The sequence below is a fragment of the Alligator mississippiensis genome, chromosome 1, assembly GCF_030867095.1.
Source record: "Alligator mississippiensis isolate rAllMis1 chromosome 1, rAllMis1, whole genome shotgun sequence".
Classification (NCBI taxonomy): Eukaryota; Metazoa; Chordata; order Crocodylia; family Alligatoridae; genus Alligator; species Alligator mississippiensis.
In genome coordinates, this window is record NC_081824.1 from 115,224,768 (window position 1) to 115,245,374 (window position 20,607).

The following is a 20,607-nucleotide window of genomic DNA, read 5'->3' on the forward strand; positions in this document are numbered from 1 at the left end:
TAAGAATAACATGCAGCAAAACCTGTTGCTGAAAATGATAAGAAGGACACAAGTTTATCAATTGGATGTTTATCTTTCTGGGATCCTGTGACCCCAGCTGACTTCCAGCCTTTGGCGCAGGGGGCTGGACTCGATGATATTCTGAGGTTACTTCCAGCCCGAATGTCTATGAAATCTATGAAGTTATATAATTAAAATGACGCTATTTAAATTAGTTAAAAATATAAACACACAGAAGACTGATTTGTAAAAGGGACAGAGTGTGTGAATTTTAGTGTGAGAAGATCTATTCAGGATACAATAGGGTCTCATTTCTGAACTAAATTCATTGTTGAACAATCCTGCCTCAGGATTTTAAAGCTCACAATCACTTCTGCTTTTTGAGACCAAGGATAAAAAAGAGAGTAAATCAAAGGATCCATGGCAGAGTTAGCATAAGTAAACTACACCATAACATCAAAGAAAAGGGTTGAATTATAAAGTTAAATAAGGCATCTATTATTAGCATCATAAAATAAGGTGACCAGAATATGAAGAAAGCAATCATGGCTATGCCCAGAGTTGTAGCAGCCTTTTCCTCTCTCTTGCTAACTCTATCACTATAATTATCAGAGGACTGTGTTTTGTTGCTCACACTCTCTGTCATTCTAGCTTGTCTTTTAGCCACACTGAAGATCCTGCTGTACAGTGCTATCAAGGTAAAGAATGGTATGAAACAAAGGAGGGAGGATATAAACACCTAGGTCTCATTGAACACAATTTGACAGCTTCCTATGCAAGTAAAAGCTTGTACTAAATCTTGTAGTCTTTCATCACTTGCACTAGCAAAGACAACAGAAAAACTGTACATGAATGGAAATGTCCAGGCAGCAGCTGCAAACATTTTTGAAACTGGCATGGTGAACTTCAAGGAGTAAACTAAAAGACCAGTAACAGCAACATACCGATCAATGGAGACAAAACATAAATGAAATATCAATGCTAGGCAAAAAGACACATCTAAAGAACTGTGGACTCTACAGAAAGTTTCCCCAAAGTACCAACAAGTTTCAACAGATCTTATAGTGCTGAAGGGCAGCACTGACAAACCCAAGCAAAAATCAGCACAGGCCAAGGAGGCAACTAAAAAATGTGTAGGAGTGAAGCTGTTTGAAATAAGCAAATACGATCATGACCATGACATTCCCACTCAGAGTAAGAAAAGTCAGAAAATCAAGCACAACATACAAAATAGACTGGATTCCCAAAGGCCATGGAGTTTTATGGCAGGACCCATTGATGTTCTCAAAGCAGTACTGTATTTCGTTTTGAAGAAGTGCTGAACTCATCTTGTTTTTCTGGAGTGTACTGATCCTACATTTTTTAGTATTTGAATATTAAATCAATGGTGATAGTGCAACACTCAATTTAAATCCTTCTGTTTTCAAGTGTTTCTGAAAAAGAGAAATAAGATGGACATTGTTGACTATACAAATATTTCCAAGATTTTCATTTTATCTACAGGTTTATGTAAAAAAACCACACAGAACAGAGCAAAATATTTGTTCTTTCTCCAGTTTTCAAGGTCAGCTAAACATTGATAAACAAAAAAATAAAGATGCAGCATAACTACAGATTTTTTCTCAATACTTTAATACATAATTTATTTTTATTTATTTCCTTTTCTTTGTTTCAGATTCCAAGATGCCTTGATCCTTCCCTGGTTAAGTCACTTGCAAAACTCCCATTGATTTCACTGTAATTGGATGGGCCCTGAATGCTGTACCTTTTGCAGCATTATTCTGAAGTCAACCTGGATTAAAACTTGAACAGATGGAAGAAAGAGACCCACATACTAAGATAGGGTTTTGTCCTGTTTGTTCCTTTAGCAAAGTTACTGGCAAAATACATATGTGCTGTCCTCTCAGAAATGGGGACTGGGAAGGACCAGCCAATGCAAGGCAAGTTTAATAATCCCATGAGGTGAAGTCCCAGCAGTAAAGGATATGACAGATCATTGTGCAGTTTGAAAAAACCTATCATTAGGCAATACAACCCAATTCACCGCAACATAGAATGTATATAAGTGTATTCTGTTGTGCACGTGGAAAAACAAAGGCCCCGGACAGGCATTCATTTCTAGTGGTAAGAATTTCTAGAATGCCTATGATAAGGATACAGTGTCAGAAATGTTAGAATTGGACAAAATGCATTAGCAGAGCTATGGGAAACTAAGAGCCAGGTTGAGTATGTAAGCACCTCAGTGGAACCTATGTGAAATGTAGGTGCCTATGCTCCAAAGTGTGATCCACGTCGGCTATGTACCAGCAGCCACAAAGTCCTCTACGTATATATGTCCTGGTAACATTTATGTCCAGGTAACATTTTGGACTCCAAAATTCCCTGGGTGTCTTCACTTGGTTGTGCAAACATGCTCAGAAATTATCCAGTTTGATCCCTTATTCACCTAAGCACTGCATTCTTGCTTAAGCCCTGCTTCCAATCTTGAATGATTCTGCAGTGTTGCTAGGTTCCCAGAGGGGCCTGATCTTCTGGGCATGGTTGGGACACATATAACTGACACTGAAAGCATTGAGTGCAGTGGGAAAACACTGGTTGTATTGGTACTCACCTTTTGCCCAGTAGCTTAATGGTCAGCAGTGGGGACCTTGGGCTGCTGGCTGTGGTCAGCCCAAGGAGGCTCAAACCCACATCTTCCACCTCCGTGGAGAATGTCAGAACATTGAAGGTATCAAATAGACTGAGTGGGATCCCACTTTAGCCCTTCCTGTTGAGGCTGGGTTAGTGGACAGGCAAGATGTCACAGATGTTCCCTCACTCAGAACTTCACTCAGAACCCCTCCCCAATGGTTATACAGCTTCTGTATCCCGTGCAACCCATATAGGCACAAGAACCCTGAGTTCAGATTCATAGATTCATAGAAGTTAGGGTCGGAAGGGACCTCAATAGATCATCGAGTCCGACCCCCTGCATAAGCAGGAAAGAGTGCTGGGTCTAGATGACCCCAGCTAGATGGATATCCAACCTCCTCTTGAAGACCCCCAGGGTAGGGGAGAGCACCACCTCCCTTGGGAGCCCATTCCAGACCTTGGCCACTCTAACTGTGAAGAAGTTCTTCCTAATGTCCAGTCTAAATCTGCTCTCTGCTAGCTTGTGGCCATTATTTCTTGTAACCCCCGGGGGCGCCTTGGTGAATAAAACCTCACCAATTCCCTTCTGTGCCCCCCTGATGAACTTATAGGCAGCCACAAGGTCGCCTCTCAACCTTCTCTTGCGGAGGCTGAAAAGGTCCAGGTTCTCTAGTCTCTCCTCGTAGGGCTTGGTCTGCAGGACCTTAACCATATGAGTGGCCCTTCTCTGGACCCTCTCCAGGTTATCTGCATCCCTCTTGAAGTGCGGTGCCCAGAATTGCACGCAGCACTCCAACTGCGGTCTGACCAGTGCCTGATACAGGGGAAGTATCATCTCTTTGGATCTATTCGTCCTGCATCTGCTGATGCACGATAAAGTGCCATTAGCTTTTCTGATGGCTTCATCACACTGCCGACTCATGTTCATCTTGGAGTCCACTAGAACTCCAAGATCCCTTTCCACTTCCGTGCCACCCAGCAGGTCATTTCCTAGGCAGTAGGTGTGCTGGACATTTTTCCTCCCTAGGTGCAGCACTTTGCATTTCTCCTTGTTGAATTGCATTCTGTTGTTTTCTGCCCACTTGTCCAACCTGTCCAGGTCTGCTTGCAGCTGTTCCCTGCCCTCCGGCATGTCCACTTCTCCCCATAGCTTTGTGTCATCTGCAAACTTGGACAGAGTACACTTCACTCCCTCCTCCAAGTCGCTGATGAAGACATTAAAGAGTATTGGTCCAAGGACTGAGCCCTGCGGGACCTCACTGCCCACACCCTTCCAGATCAAGACCGACCCATCCACCACGACTCTCTGGGTGCGACCCTCTAGCCAATTTGCCACCCACCAGACTGTGTAGTCATCCAAGTCACAGCCTCTTAACTTGTTCACCAGTATGGGGTGGGATACCGTATCGAAGGCCTTCCTGAAGTCTTAGTATATGACATCCACCCCTACTCCTGTGTCCAGGCGTTTTGTAACCTGGTCATAAAAAGATACTAGATTAGTCAGGCATGATCTGCCTGCTACGAACCCGTGCTGGTTTCCCCTCAGCATAATTTGTCCTGCCGGGCTCTCACAAATGTGAGCCTTGATAATTTTCTCAAAGACTTTGCCAAGGATGGAGGTGAGACTGACTGGCCTATAGTTGCCCGGGTCCTTCTTCCTCCCCTTCTTGAAAATGGGGACCACATTGGCCCTTTTCCAGTCCTCCGGGACTTGGCCCATGCGCCACGAGCGTTCAAATATTCCTGCCAGTGGCTGTGCAATGACGTCGGCCAGTGCCTTCAGTACCCTCAGATGGAGCTCATCCAGGCCTGCCGACTTAAAGGCATCCAGTTCTTCCAAGTGACTCTGCACCATCTCAGGGTCTATGCACGGTAGTCTGGTGCCCTGCTGCTGCCTCTCTACAACCCCAGTGAGAGACTTGTCCTGCCCCTCTCTTAGGAACGCTGAGGCAAAGAACTCATTAAGGAGTTCAGCCTTGTCCCCCCTGTCCATCACCAATTGCTTCTGCCCATTTAGTAGGGGTCCTATTCCTCCCTGGGTCTTCCTTTTACTCCCTATATATCTAAAAAACAATTTCTTGTTGTCCTTTACTTGGGATGCCATCCTCAGCTCCATGGTAGCTTTGGCCCGTCTAACTGCCTCCCTACAAGCGCAAGCAGAGGAGGTATACTCCTCTTTGGTGATCTCTCCCTGTTTCCACTTTTTATGTGCTCCCCTTTTGGCCCATAGGCTGCCCTGGATTTCTCCCAAACCTCAAACTAAATAGAGTTGTTCCCTTTCTTCTGACTGTCCAGCTCCCAGGCCAATACCCTGCTCTTCAGGTTATATCATTCATTGACCATTGTAAAGCTTGTTTGTCTGCTTCCCTTGAGGCCTTCTTCACAGGATATGTACCATGACCACCTGAAGCATCTAATCTAGTAACTCTTCTTTCCCTGTATACAGGCTAGGAAGGGAAATGGATACATCCAACAGTATTACAACATCAACACATTTAAATGAGAGACAAACACATAGACCATTACACAAGAGTGAGAAGAAAATTGGGACCAGAAGGAGAACAAGCACAAGGAAGTATTATTCTGCAGCTTAGTTGACAGGTCACTTCCCCAAAAGAGGGTAAAGGTTCCAGTCCCTGTTCCTAGGCTTATTTGTTTTTTAACCATTGGCTATCTAATGCAGCATGTATCAACAGTCCTAACTTTAACAAGAGGGATGAGGAGCCTGCTGGTTCCTCATCCTATGACTCAGCCTATTCTGTAGCCTGCTTGTTAGGGAACTGTGGGTTTGAAAACCCTCAGGTTGACAAGGCATGATAATCCAGGCCCCCCTCCTGCTAGCAGGCCTGAGTTTGTTCTAACTGCTAGATTAATGTACAAGAGTTGGCAACACCACCATCCCTAGTCAATTCAGTTCCTACCTTCAGAAATGGGACTAGGTGTCTAGAACACAAGTGAATGGAAGTATCTAATGTGCAACCTGATCCAGGCATTTACATTCCCAAGGAAGGAGTTCAATATACTCCCTGTACTTAATATTTTCTATTGGTTTTTTCTAGATACCTCTGGGCTTTCTGGATCACTCTCTTCTGAAGATCCCATCCACCCACTCCAGTATCTTCAACCCTTAAAGATAGTTGACACCTATTTGCAGTTCTTATTGTAGTTATAATGAGAAGAAGAAGAAGAGTAGAAAGCTTCACCTGTGGACAGTTGTGATATATTACACCTGAGACCTTGATGCCTGCTCCTTCATTACCTGGGTTTGGTGCCTAATAGAAGCAATACCAGAACTTCCCTGCTCAACCTGGCATATCCTGTACAGGTTGCTCATCATCCCAAACAGGACCAGCACCCTCTGGTATTTGCTGAACAGGTCCTTGACTACTGCCATATTTCTCCACCTTAGACCCAACAGTGTCAGAAGCTTGCCTTTTCTGTGAGGAGTGGAAGACCACACTTCCTTGGACTGTCCCCAGCTGTGGCCACTCTTTGCCACCCAATCAGCACCCTCTTTGGAGCAACAGATTTGAACTTCTTTGAGACAACATACATTTTCTCTGTCCTGTACAGAGTGACTGAGAGAAGCATAATCTGCTTGGCCTATTTCCTGGTGGACCAAGCCAATATGGTGACCTGCAGATCTGCAGAGCCACCTTGCAGGAACTGGTTATGGTGACACTCTCCACCTCTTTCAGTTCCTGGTATGGGTGTATCTCTGCATTTTGGCACTTCACCCTGCCAAGAACATGGAAAGTTTCTATTACACTGGGCCATGGAGGGGGCACTATGCACAGTGGAAGATGACTGGCTTGTCCTAAAAGTGTGACTGTGTGAGGCATGTGGGGAAGGGGGACTGGGTTTCAGTCACTGGTTACAATGTTAGTTTTGAATGACAAATGCTTTCATGCCCAGCCCTGCGTGGGGCTGTGCACTTACTCACTTTTACCTTTTTGAAGCACTAAGATTATAAGTACTAATTCCGCAGTGCACATGCTCTCCCTTGATTCATTCTGGCAGACATGAGCCAAATGGAGGAGTAATGTGGATTGTCAGAGATTCTATGACTTTGTTATGCTAGGCAATGGGGTTCTATGAAGCTGGTTATGGATACTGTAATAATTTCTTATACCACAAGTAGTTAGGAAAAAGCACATCTATATATCTCTGATGCCATATACTACAGAAAATATGCATATCCTCTCATTACTATTTCATTTTGTTTAATAATTATTAGAAGGTCAGGTTTTGCATGAGTTTTTCATACTATGGAAACATTCAGGATAATCCATTGTTGTCCACTAGATGGCACAGCAGTACAATCCTGCCACATTTCATTTCTGTCTAAAGAGTTTGGCTTGAGTTTGTTTTCTGATTTCTCATACAGTCCATTGACCTCATCATAATCACTCCTGATTTACATAACCTCATAGGAGATAAAAATCTGCCTTTTTCTTAAAGGACCAGACCTCAGAATCTAGCTTTAGGCTAGTATTGTAATCAATACAATTTCTTTTGAAATTATACTTTTCTGAGAAAGGACACTACGCGCTAAATCTGCTTGCACCTTTACATGCCTAAGTGGCACATATAGCCACATAACTGCAAGTGTTGGCATTTGCACCAAGGTAGTCAATCACCTAGGTACATGCATCCCTGGCAGAAATTAAATATAAAAGAAAATACCTCTGGATTTTTAGCCCAATAGCCTAGAGGTTATAGCATTTGCTCAGGGAATAGAGGGATTTAAGGTGTCTTTACACATGTTCTGGAGTGGGGAGGGAGGTGCTTTATTTAAAGCAACTCTTGGGAGCCAGTCTATTTAAAGTTCCCATGGCATCTCATGTATTGAATGTCCTGCCCTTCAAAATGGTGGTGGGGGCACTTTAACTAAAGCTTGCTTAGTGACGTTTAGTTAATGGGCCCCCACCCACCATTTTGAAGCACAGTGATGTTGAATACACATGATGAAGAGGCTGCCAGAGTGTGCTAATTAGTTTGTGCACACTCCAGCAGACTCAGTTAATCAAGTCTGCTTCAATGCGTTCTAGTTAGAATGTGTTGGAGCAGGCCTCATGAATGTGCCTAAGGTACTGCAGCCCATGGGGTGCTAAACCTGTGTCTCCTGCTTCCCAGCAAGCCATCCAAACCCTAGGACACAAACTTATCCCTGCCCTCAGAATTCCTTGTTTCCCCTCTCCCCCACACTCACTTGCAACTGACCCAGTGGTCAGCCATGAGTTGAAGATATGGTGGCTTAGTGAGATGTACCTTGCCCTCATCAGGAGCCTGCTCTGGACCTCCAATGGCTTGTCTACTACCATTTACTATTCACTGGATAAAACTAATAAATAACAGTGGGATAGTTCCAACTCCACTGGAGTCAGAGGTTCAGTCTTTACTAATATCAATGGATAGTGTGGGTGCACAACAACTGTGCCCCATCATGTATGGTGCTGTAATTGACTGAGCACCATAATACAATATTTTAATTAATACTTGACTTGCTAGAGTGGTCAGGATTGAACAATGATATCCCCCTTGTCAACAGACTGCCGTTGGCTTTGTGCTGCAAAGAGCACACACATAAGAGTGCATGCTTAATTACCTTCATGCCTTCCCTCTGCAATCTCCAGCCACACAGAAAAATGAAGGTCCCTTTCTCTTGTATGCATGGAGTTCACAGCCTTTACACACATTCTTACATAACATAGGGTGGTTAACTGTGGGTGAACTTCATTTTCTGCAATGAAACATTTGATTTCTGCTGCTTTTGTTCTGAACAGCAATGAAAATAGTAATTGCAGAAAAAGGCAAATTATAGAATTGATGTATCCAAGGCAGTTCTTATTTGTATTTCTCCTAAGTACAAATCAACATCATTATTATTCTTGTTGTTTGCATTTGCATCATTATTATTCTTGTTGTTGCATCTACTTGATTTAAACTAACACCTAGAGCAGTGGTTCCCAATCTCAGGTCACGACCTCAATGAGGGTTACAGGGTCAACGTCGGCAGTGCCGCACACAAAAGATGACCCATGCCACATGCTGGGAGCTCCCCTATCCCTGCCCCGAGGCTGCAAAATACTCTTTAGTATTTTGCATATTATTTAGAATAAGACTTTAGCTTCATGAGGAATAGCTAAGCCAATACCAAAAACTTTAGCAAATTCCTCTCTTCTTGTGTCTGTGCTCAAATATACCAGTGTTTTTATCTTTATCCTGTCTTCCTTCCTCAGTCACTTGGTTTTCATATCAGTCTGTATTGGTTATCTTTAGAAGGCAACTATTTAGAAGACTGTTTATCATTTACTATATATTTGTGCTGTAATGGCACAAAGAAGCACTGACTTGCCTGAGGCTTCTACATTTATGTAATCTTGCAGGCTATAAAACACTACAACATAGTTTATAGTTTCCCTTATTTCAATAGATAAAAGAAAAAAAATGCTATGAAGTGTTTTAGAAAAGATGAAGACTATGAAAGATGACCAGTAGGTAAAGGGAAGGAATGGTTTACATGGAGTGTAATCTTAGTTAGGGGCAAAGGTCTGTTGGAGTTCAGCAGTCTTTTGCACGACATGGTGATGGCTGTTGTTTCCTTAGGCAGTGACTTATAAAGAATTGCTGTAGCTAGATCATGGCAAAAATAACATGCAGACAGGCACCCAACTTCCAGTAATGTTGCTATTTAATTACTATTATGGTTATTCTTTGTTAACATTATTCCTTACTGAACTGAATCCTTCTGAAAAGGGCTATGGTTAGCCATGTGAGTTTTTTTACAGTGGTTCTAAATTGGAGAGGCTATAAAGTGAAGAGTCAGCTGCAGATCTATAAAAGTATTTTATGCTCTTAATTAGGAATTTGGGGGGCTATAGATTTCCTGTTTGCCTGTAGCTGATGTGTTGGTGAGCTGTTAGTTTATTTTTCCTTACTCCGTGAGGCAGGTGCAACATGGTAATTTCACCAGTGGTTTAAAGGAGTTTGTAATGATTCTTTAGGTGGAATTGATGAAGTGTTGAGGACAGCCTGACTGTCTGCACTAGCTTACAGCTTGGACTAATATTTTTATTAGTAAAATCAGGCTGTAGGTAGAGGGAATGGCCCCTATACAGTATGATCAAGGTATAACTGCTACTCGACTTGAAGTTTAAAAACTAAATCAGCTTTTGAATATTTAAAATACAATTTTATAAGCTTCTATAAAAAATATCCAGATTTTTTCATCCAATACATAGTTATTTTGACTGCTACAGTAAAGTCAGTGACATGTTAATACTTCAGTTACACTATAGCAAATCTGCTGTTCATCAGTTATTGTTCTAATTTAGCAATATTATATACATTAACAGTCATTCCCACCCCCCCACTGCTGATCTTCTGGTTGGTGGAACCGATGTCTAAAATCCGATTCCCTGCTACCAATAGAAAATATCTTAGGGCTTGTCTTTACAGTGAAATTACCCAGAATAGCTGCTGCAGAACGCTAGCTATTGAGCTTTCAATTTATGCCATACATTAATATAATTTGCAAATGTCAGCAAGCCCTTAGAATGTTCCTGTGAAACAGGTGACCTTATTGTGACCGGATTTTCCTTGAAATGTAATAAAAAGATAGTTTTCCTGTCGGAAAACAAAAGATAACACCTTTGTCCCATTTGATTCCAAAAGAATTTGATACTGTCTTCAGTGGTGTTAAGATTTCACCCAAGTATGATTTTTATTGGGTTCCATGTCACTAGAGCAGTGTCTGGTGAAAAAGTCTTATACACAAAGAAGAACCATGTTTCCCATCAAAGCTTCCATAAGAGAAAGGCTGCTCCTTGGTAAAGACACAGAGCTTGAAGTTTCTGAGCGTGTGTGTATGGACAAGTGATTTTGACTTTATTTTTGATTCCACCAGAAGTCAGTGATGGTTATACCACCAGTTTCAAAGTCACTAAAGCTGGCCTTAAATTATTTTAATTTTGGTGGGGTTTTCAAAGAAGCCTAAGTTGTATTTCTCAGATTCCTGAAATGAGGACATTATTAACAAGCACAAGAACATTGTAATATTTAACTCACTAGTATCTGAACTATGTGGGCACACGTAAACTCACAGTAATATTATAGGTTTACAAAATGTTATTCTTTGTATCACTAGTTTTGTAATTTAACTTCATCTCTTGTTATACGAATTAAGTAATATGTCTGTTTTTTTAATTTTGTTCAGACACTGAAAAAATACTAAAACAATTGTCATAGAAAAGTATATTTTGACATCTTCCTTTTTTGCCTTTGTTTAATTCTTAGAGCTGTAACAAGTTGTTAATCTCATCACTACAACCAATTGTCATGGCTTTATACAGCTTTACAGTCTAGTTTAGTCTTTCCTTAAGAATATCTGCAAAAAAATTACTTGGATAACATGCAGCAAAACCTGTTACTCAAAAAGATAAAAAGGCACACAAGATATATAATTCAATTGACAATGTTTAATTTGGTTAAAGAAATATAAATACATAGAGGAGTGATTTATAAAAAGGATAGAGCCCATGAATTTTAATGTGAGAAGCTCTATTCAGGATACAGTAGGTTATCATTTCTGAAGTAAATTCATTGTTGAACAATCCTGCCTCAGGATCCTACAGCTCACAATCACCTTCACTGCTTTTCGAAACCAAGGATAAAAAAGAGAGTAAATTAAAGGATTCATGGCAGAGTTAGCATAGGTTAACCAAATCATAATATCAAAGACAAGGGGAGGAGTTATGAAGTTAAAGAAGGCATCAATAATTACAGTTACAAAAAAAGGTGACCAGAATAAAAGGAAAGCAATTCCAGCTATGCCCAATGTTGTAGCAGCTTTTCTCTCTTTTCTGTTAACTCTGGCAATATAATTATCAGAGAATTGTGTTTTCTTGCTCACACTCTCAATCATTCTAGCTTGTCTTTTAGCCACACTAAAGATCCTGCTGTACAGTGCTATCATGGTAAAGAAAGGTATAAAGTAAAGGAGAGAAGTTATCAACACCCAGGTCTTATTGAAAACAAGCTCACAGCTCCCTACACAGGCTAAAGCTTGCACTATTTCCTGTAGCCCTTCATCATTAGCCCTACTAAAAACTACAGAAAAACTGTACACTATTGAAAATGTCCAGGCAACAGCTATGAACATTCTTGAAACTGGCGCTGTGAACTTCATGGGGTAGACTAAAGGGTCGGTAACAGCAACATACCGATCGATGGACATGAAACATAAATGAAATATTGATGCATAACAAAAAGATGCATCTAAGCAACTGTGGAATCTACAGAAAGTTTCCCCAAAGTACCAACAGGTCTCAACAGATCTTATAGTGCTGAAGGGCAGCACTGTCAGACCCAAGCAAAAGTCAGCACAGGCCAAGGAGGCAACTAAAAAATTTGTAGGAGAGTGAAGCTGTTTAAAATAAGCAATTACTATCATGACCATGAAATTCCCACTCAGAGTAAGAAAAGTCAGAAAACCAAGTACAGCATACAAAGTAGGCCGGATTCCCAAAGGCCATGGAGTTTTATGGCAGGACCCATTAATGTTCTCAAAGCAGTACTGTATTTCATTTTGAAGAAGTGCTGAACTCATCTTGTTTTTCTGGTTGTGAATTGCTTCTGAAAGTTCTAGTATCTGAATATGAAAAGCAGTGGTGATAGTGCAGCACTGAGTTTAAACCTTCAGTTTTCAAGTGTTTCTGAAAAAGAATTAAAGTTGACATGGTTGATCGTGCTAGTAATTCAAGATTTCTAACTAATCCATTAGATCATAGTATGCTTTTGTACTGGCAATTACATTTTAGAATAAAGCAAGATATTTCCAAGATTTTCATTTTATCTACAGATTTGTGTGAAAAATAAAAAACAGAACAAAGCAAAATATCTGTTCTTTCTTTGATTATCAAGGTCAGCTACCTAGTGGCAAACAAATAGTAAAGATGCAGTAAAACTACAATATCTCCAATATTTTAATCAAATTTTTTTTATTTATTGCTTTGTCTTTGTTTCAGTTTTCTAGATGCCTGATCTTTATCTGGTTACGTTACCTGCAAAACTGTTGATTCCACAGTAATTGGCTGGTCCCTGAATGCCTTACCTTTTGCAAAGCTATTGTTCCAAAGTCACCCTGGATTAAAACATGAATAGATGACTGGAATACACTCGTTGTGTGTTCTTTGAGTTTTCCAGTAACTCAAAGTTACTGGCAAAATAAATATGTGTTGTCCTTTCTGAAATTGGGGGTGGGAAACACTAGCCAATGCAGAACAAATTTAGTCATCCCATGAGGTGAAATCCCAGCAGTAAAGGGGTAATAGTAAAAACATCATTAGGCAAAGCATTCCCATTCACTTCAGGACAGATAGTCAAATAGGTATATTTTGTGCACACTCTTGAACTCTAGTTTATAATCTATATCTTTAAATCTAAATTCAAACATTGTTCATTGGCTATTAGCTGTTACCAGAGAAATAGTTTTATACATTTTGCTTGGTCCAGAAATGTTGATTAAGGCAATGGTGGACATTTGTACCCTGTGACCAAGACATCCACAGAAGCTGCTCATGTCTGACAGACACAGAGGCCTTCAGAGCAGATGCAGAGAGGCTCCTCCCCACAATTGGCCACACCAACTTATTTCTAGGTTTGGGTCTAAGTTAGGTCAGTCACTTGATATGTAGGAAGCCAAGCTCAAGTCTCTACTTAGGTGTTCTGTTTAACTCAACTATGTCCTGCCTCCTGTATATACATTACGATACATATTTTATTCCTAGGGTCACATATTATATTTTCCACAACCTCTGCCTCATTCAGTGTACAGGTTGGTGAAATATCAGCTATTTATTATTTCATTGTATCCCCTTTGATCTGTGTATTATTCAATATTGAATTACTGAATATCAAATAGCACAGTAGACAGACCCCAACCCACAAAAGGAATAATTAATATCCTCACGTTTCCTGTGGTGCTTATTACTAGAAGATCACAACACTTTACAAACCATAATCTTCACGAGAAACCTTTGAAATGGGAAACTGAGGCAGAAAGGGACTGAAGTCAAAAGCATATGAAGATACCTTGTTTGAATCACTTGGAAAAGATCCCAGGAGGTCATCTTGAATAACTTCTGCATAAGACAGGATAACCCCTATCTGAATGACCCCAGCCAAATATTTGGGTATCCTGCACTTAAAAACTTCTAGTAATGAATATTCTACAACTTTTCTAGAAGATATCTTCCCCGGCTTAACTATTGTCACAGAGAGAAAATTCTTAATATAAAAAATAAATTCCCATTATTGCAACTTAAATCCATTCTTTTTTTCCATGTGCACTGCAGACATAGAGAACCATTAGTTTTTAACCTATTTATAAAAATGCCTTTTGTTTTGAATTTGAAAATTCTTCTCAAATGTTCCCTAAGTATTCTCTTCTCTAGACTAAATAATCACAGTTCTTCCAACCTGTCTTCACATGGTATCTTTTTAAGATGTCTAATCATATTTGTGCTTTTCCTTTGATTCTTTCCAATTTGTTCATTTCTTACATTGTGGTGCTCAGCATTGAACATAATGCTCCAGGTGAGGTTTTTCCATTGCTTGAATAGTGGAAGAAACACTTCCCACTCCTTCCTACTATTCATCCTTTTAATACATGGGGTTTTGGAGTACAGATATTTTTCTTTCAATATTATGGCCATGTCCAGATGAGTGCAGCTGTGTGTTACATGGTGAAGACCCATCTGTGATACCACACACTGCACATTCAGGCATTTATTACACTGCTACCTTGTAGCACGAGGTACAAGGAGGTCCTGGGGTAAAAAAACAATGGGGCGGAGGCAGTGCATGCTGCCCAAAACTGGAGCCTGCCCAACTGAAGCCCACTGGCTTAGTGGGTCAGTCATAGTGGGTTGCTCCAGCAGCTGGCCAGGCTCCTAACTGCAGGTGTGCCACAGCTGCAGCTTCCAGGATCCCAGGTAAGGCTGCTGGGGCCAGCACAATTGCTGGCCCCAGCCTCTCCTATCCCACCTGGGGTAACCTGCCACATGTCAGAGGGTGTATGGTATGGGCGTTCCCCAGGGACAACTAGTAGTGGCACAAGCTGTGCCTCTGCTAGTTGTTTCCGGGGAACAAAACGTCCACGCTTGTCTGGACACAGCCTATTATACTAGAGATTCATATTCAGCTTGCAGCCCATTATAACTTCTATATTCTCCAAATCCTGTGATATGCAGCAGCTAGTTAAAAATAACTTAGCATTATATTGCTCTTTATCTGGTAGGCTTATCCTAATGCCCCATGCATTGTACAGGGAGCCTGGAGGCTTCAGGGTTACACAAGGTGGCAGCACGTCTTAAGTTCAGAGCTGTAAAACCTAAGTCACCTATGGGAATTACTGCCCAGAGTTCATTATGGCAGGGTTGAGGGTACAACAGAGAATCTCCCTGATCTCAGTTTCTGTTGCCTCTGACTTCTGGGAGAAGCTATTGCAAAATAAGTACTGGTCATGCACTGTGCTACAGTATGCTCAGTCACTCTATGGGAATATGGCATGGCCAGTCTGGATAGAGGTGGAAGGGATGGAGCATGTTCACTGTGGATGAATCTCCTGAGAATTTTGCTGCTAAATTCTAAGATGTCTTTACTGGGAATGTGCAAACTGAGGTTTTCAAAGGTTCATGACTTGATTGACTTTGGGCTGGTTTTGAGGACAGAGATGATTGCCCCTCTCTATCCCAATAAAATAAAACAAAAAATAAAACCCTCACAGGCACCATCCTCTTCCATTTGTCAAATTCTTCCTTCAAAATATGGAGGCATTAGAACTTCTTAACTCCTCTTGTCCCTCAGCTCCAGTCGCTGCTTTCCCATCTTCCAAAAGTTCAGCCTGAAGCCAACACTAGGGAAAACTTCATCCCAATGGTTAAAGTTCGGTAGAGATACAAGCAACAGAGTCTTACCATGGGAAGAGTCAGGCAGCCCTAACTAAAGGCATCCCTGCCTGCACCACCTGTAAGAGAGCAAGTTATTTTTAGGATATATCAAATCTACTCATCCTGATTTTTCTTCTTTGGGAAGCTGACCTGCCAAGATTCAACACCTGCTATTGCTTGGCAGAAAAGCAATGCTACTGTTTGGAAAATGGGCAGTGCTCTCATATTGACAGGTTAATCATACAAAAACTTCTCTGAACATTGTAAGAAATATGACTAAAAAAGGTATAGTCAATGGAATGTAATCCAATAGACAGAATACAACTACAGTATGTATTTAAAGTTATTGTGTGGAGAAACAAGATAAATTTTGTTACAACAAGGGTAAAGAAACACCTTGACCTGTTAATAAGTGCAAAGAAAATAAATGCCTACAAGCTCATAAAACTCAGATGTCACCTTGTCATTTAAGTGGCTGGAGAGACAGGAATGCCAGTTTACAGTTGAGAAAGGCCAACCAACTTTCTTTCTTTAGTTACTCCTGTTCTCCCATATCTCCTTCCTTTTCTAGCCAGGTATTAGTTTGATATTGTTTTCAATTCTTTGTGGTGCTCATAAACATCCTTCACCCATTACTCTTCCTGTGGGAGAGGTCCATCTCATTATAAAATTGGCATGAGACATACACATCTGGGTACATGAAGAAAAGTCCTCAATACCGTTTGTGTATTAGGGGACAGCAGTATATACGCCCCCTGAACTATATAATGTCTGATACTGGGTTTGTGCTCCAACCAAACCATTGGCTGTTCATTGGGATGGGTGGTCCCAGTTTGTTCTATGTGCACCAGGAAAACCTACTTATATTCTTGGATGCCAAGATGTCATTTGCAGAGTTTGGAAACTTTTGATTCTGTGGGTTTAGGTTGTTGGTTTGTGCAGATATGATGATACTTATATACATACAGACTTTCTTTCTTATGCCAGAGCAATGAACAGCTCTGTGATTTTACCCCTGAGACATTAATTCTCCATTAACACTAATGGTTGAAAAATTATATCATCAGTGCATCTGGTAAAAATGTCTATGTCCAACTAATTTTTGAAATAGTGTCCCAAAGAAATAGATATGTTTTGTGAAAACATGTTGTAATTTTTAGAATTTTTTAAGTGCAAATTTTGAAAAAAAAATTATGTTTTGGTTCGGTAGGTCAAGAGAATTCATATTATCTTCTTTTTTGCTTTGTCTTCACTTTTCCAATAGTCAAAAATAGTTTAATAAAAAATTAAAAAATACTAGAGAAATTTCCTAAAGAAATATCATCATTAAAAAAAAATCACAAAATCTTATTTCCCTTATTTGATCATCATTGGTTTGAGAATCAATGTTTTGAAATAAAAAAGAATAGAGAGCAATTTGCTTTGATGTTGACATGGCTATTTTATATTTTCTTTCTACTGTATTTCTCCTGCCTGTTAGTTATCTGATAATGTCTCTTATATCCTATTTTTATTTACATTGCAGTTTTCCATAGGCCTTTGCTCTATCTGCTATACAGACCAAGTTGTGTCTGCTTTTTTCTCAGAGGTGTGAGGAGGAGTACTTCATACATGAAAGCTTAACTATGTCTCTCCTGACTACACGGTTGGTCCATAAAAGATATCACTCACAAAATCCTTGCTTCTTGGAGATGTCACCTTGTCATTTAAGTGCCGGGAGAAGCAGGAAAGCCAGTTCACAGTGGGAAAGTTCCAGCCATTTCTTGTAGTACCAAATTAAAATATAGGGTCTTGATTCTCCACACTATCACACCAACTTTATGGCATAGAGTCATAGAATAGAAGGACTGGAAGGGACCTGTAAGATCATTGAGTCTGGTCCCCTGCCATAGGCAGGGGGTAATTGGGTTCAAACAAACTCCACAAGGTGCTTGTCCAGCCCTCTCTTGAAAACCTCCAGGGATAGCGACTGCACCACTTCAGCTGGGAGTGTGTTCCAGATTCTAGTTACCCTTATGGAAAAGGGGTTTTTCCTTATGTCTAGCCTTCACTTTTCCTCAACTAGCTTGTGCTCATTGGACCTCATCCTCCTGAGGGGTGCCTTTCTGAAGAGCTGATCTCCTAGATCTTGGTGTTCACCCCTGACATACTTGTAAGCGGCTATCAAGTCTCCTCTCAGTCTTATCTTACTCAGACTGAACAGGCCCAGTTCCCAGAGTCTGTCCTCATAGGGCCTATCCCCCAGGCCCTTATCGTGTGGGTGGCCCTTCTCTGTACTCTTTCGAGCCTATCCACATCGTTCTTGAAGTGCAATGCCCAGAACTGGACACTACTCCAGCTGTGGCCTCACCAATGCCAAATAGAGGGGGAGGAGCACCTCTCTGGATCTATTGGCAACACATCGGATGATACACACTACAGTTCTATTTGCCTTGTTGGCGACTTCATTGCACTGATGACTCAAATTCATCCTTTGGTCAATTGTTACCCACAGGTCCCTTTTGGATGCAGTGCCAGCCAGTAGGCTACCACCCATTGCCTAGTTATGGTGGAGGGTTCTTCCTACCCAGATGAAGGACGTGGCACTTATCCCTATTGAACCTCATCTGATTGCATTCTGCCCATAGGACCAACCTGTCAAGGTCATCCTGGATACTTGCCCTGACCTCAGATGTGCCTGCACTTCGCCACAGCCTAGTGTCATCCACAAACTTAATCGTTGCGCTTCCCACTCCCTCATGAAGGTCATTGATAAAGATGTTAAAGAGTATGGGCCCAAGCACTGATCCCCAGGAGACATCACTGGAGACTGCGATCCAGAATGAGGCCACCCTATCAATTACAACTTGCTGGGATCAGCCGCTAAGCCACTTGCCAACCTATCTTACCATAGCCTGGTCTAGGCCAGTACCCTCCAGCTTAACTGAGAGAATCTCATGGGAAACAGTGTCAAAGGCCTTGCTGAAGTCTAGATAGATGATGTCTTTCTTATGCCCCATGTCCAGCTGGTTAGTTACCTGGTCATAAAAGGACATCAGGTTTGTTAGGCATGACCTCCCCTTGACAAAGGCATGCTGGTTGTTTCTCAGTACCCCACCAGTTGATGGTTTCCTTGGTGATTTTTTTCCAGGATTGAAGTCAGACTGACCTGCCTATAGTTTGCAGGGTCATCCCTCTTCCTGTTCTTAAAGAGGGGCACCATGTTAGCCATCTTCCAGTCATTTGGGACCCCTCCTGAGTTCCACGACTCTTCGAACAGCCCCGTGAGAGGCACCGCTATGAGTTTGGCCAATTCTTTTAGGACTCTTGGGTGCAGGTCGTCTGGCCCAGCCAACTTGAAAATGTCCAAATGCTCTAAGAGTACCGTCACCTGTTAGGGGCTAATTTTATATGGACTACTGTCATCGCTGTATTCTCTGGGTCTCTGGACAAGTGACAAGTTCATGCCTGGTTTCAAGAATACCGATGTGAAGTAAGAATTAAGGAGCTCTGCCTTTCCGTGGGGAACAACTGTGAGCTCCCTCTCTGTGTTCAGTAGGGACCCACAGTGGAGCTTGATTTTTTCTTGCTGCCTATGTACCTATAGAAGGACTTTTTGTTGTCTTTTATTTCAGTTGCCATGCATGTCTTGGCCTTCCTTGTCTTATACCTGAGAGTACCCTTCTCTGGATGCTGAACTGTTTTTCCATTGCCTGTACACTTCTATTTTCCTTTTGAGAAGTTCCCTGATGTCCCTGTTGAGCCAGGCAGGTCTCTTGGCTCCTTTTCCTCCTTTTGACCATGTGGGGATGGCCTCTTTTTGAGCAGTGAAAATTGCCTTCTTAAGGAACTGCTACCATTCCTGAATTCCCAAGTTATACAGTCACTGGTTGAGAAGGGCCTTTCCAACTAGACTCCTGAGTTTACTGAAGTCTGCCTTTCTGAAGTCAAGGACTTCTGTTCTGCTAGTAGAATTCCCAGCCTTACGGTAGATGACAAATCTAATCAACTCGTGATCACTGTCACCCAGAGTATCTCCAATCTTCAGGTCGCCTACCATGTCTTCCCTTTTGGTCAGCACCAGGTCCAGAGTGGCTTTACCCCTGGTTGACCCCTCCACAGCCTGTGACAAAAACAGGTCATCTAAAGTTGCCAAGAAGTTGGTTGACCTGCTGGAGCTGGCTGAATGGTCTTCCCAACAGATGTCAGTGTCGTTGAAGTCAACCATGAAAATCAAGTCCTTAGTGCTGGCTGCATTTGTCAGTTACCTGTAAAATGCCTGGTCGCTCTCCTCTTCTTGACATGGCACTATACTGTTAACAGTCATAAGACTGATCCACTGAATAACATAGCCCTAAATAAATGATGCGACTGAAAATAAACTGTGAGTTTTTACTGGGCCCATGAATGTTAGAATTCATGTAAGAGCGCATGCTTCCTATTTGTTTCATGCTTCTGCAAGGGTTTACAGCAGTCATTCTTAACCAGGATAATGTCCTGAGGTACCTTAAGATCCTTTTAAAGGTGCCAATGGGGTGTTACACAATTTTAGCAATGTTAGGTGTACAAACATGATTCACACAATAAACTCAGAAATTTCAAATACAAATTCATAGTCTTAAAAACATTCTTCCCTGGTGTGGGCTTTCTGAGTTCTTTGCAACAGATGCATTGATCTGTTATTTTCCTGTAGTCAAAAAAAGGAATAAAAACTAGGAACTGGCATTTCTGAGAAGTGCTTTGAGTCTAACAAGGGGTGCCCTGAGTCTAAACAGGTTGAGAACAAATAGGTTCACAGGATTAAGACCTAAAATTGCCATGAGATTGAGTTAAATGTGGGTGACAAGGTGATTCCTCATGTTATCATTGATAGTGCAGAGATAGTGTAGCCTTAACAGTAAATCACTAATATAATATACCAGTAATAATGATACTTACAACTCATTTTCATGTCAGTGTTCCCACCCCTCACCACAGGTACTTTTTGTTTGGGAACAAACTTCATCATAGGCTGCACAAGCCAAGCCAGAACCTAGAGTATGCA

At 41.4% G+C, this 20,607-nt stretch overlaps 1 protein-coding gene and 1 pseudogene across 1 annotated transcript; both read right to left on the reverse strand.

Annotated features, from left to right (window-relative positions):
• Window positions 1-308: 308 nt before the first annotated feature.
• On the reverse strand, window positions 309-1,328 carry LOC102562494 (trace amine-associated receptor 9-like; annotated as a pseudogene).
• Window positions 1,329-11,215: 9,887 nt separating this feature from the next.
• LOC102562260 (trace amine-associated receptor 9-like) lies at window positions 11,216-12,408 on the reverse strand. The gene has a single exon (XM_006270542.2). The coding sequence runs from the start codon at window positions 12,239-12,241 to the stop codon at window positions 11,216-11,218; it is 1,026 nt and encodes a 341-aa protein (XP_006270604.1). The 5' UTR covers window positions 12,242-12,408.
• Window positions 12,409-20,607: the final 8,199 nt, after the last annotated feature.

What these genes read in the sequence shown, in the direction of transcription:
- LOC102562260 (XM_006270542.2), bottom strand. Translation starts at nt 12,241, where the DNA reads ATGAGTTCAGCACTTCTTCAAAATGAAATACAGTACTGCTTTGAGAAC.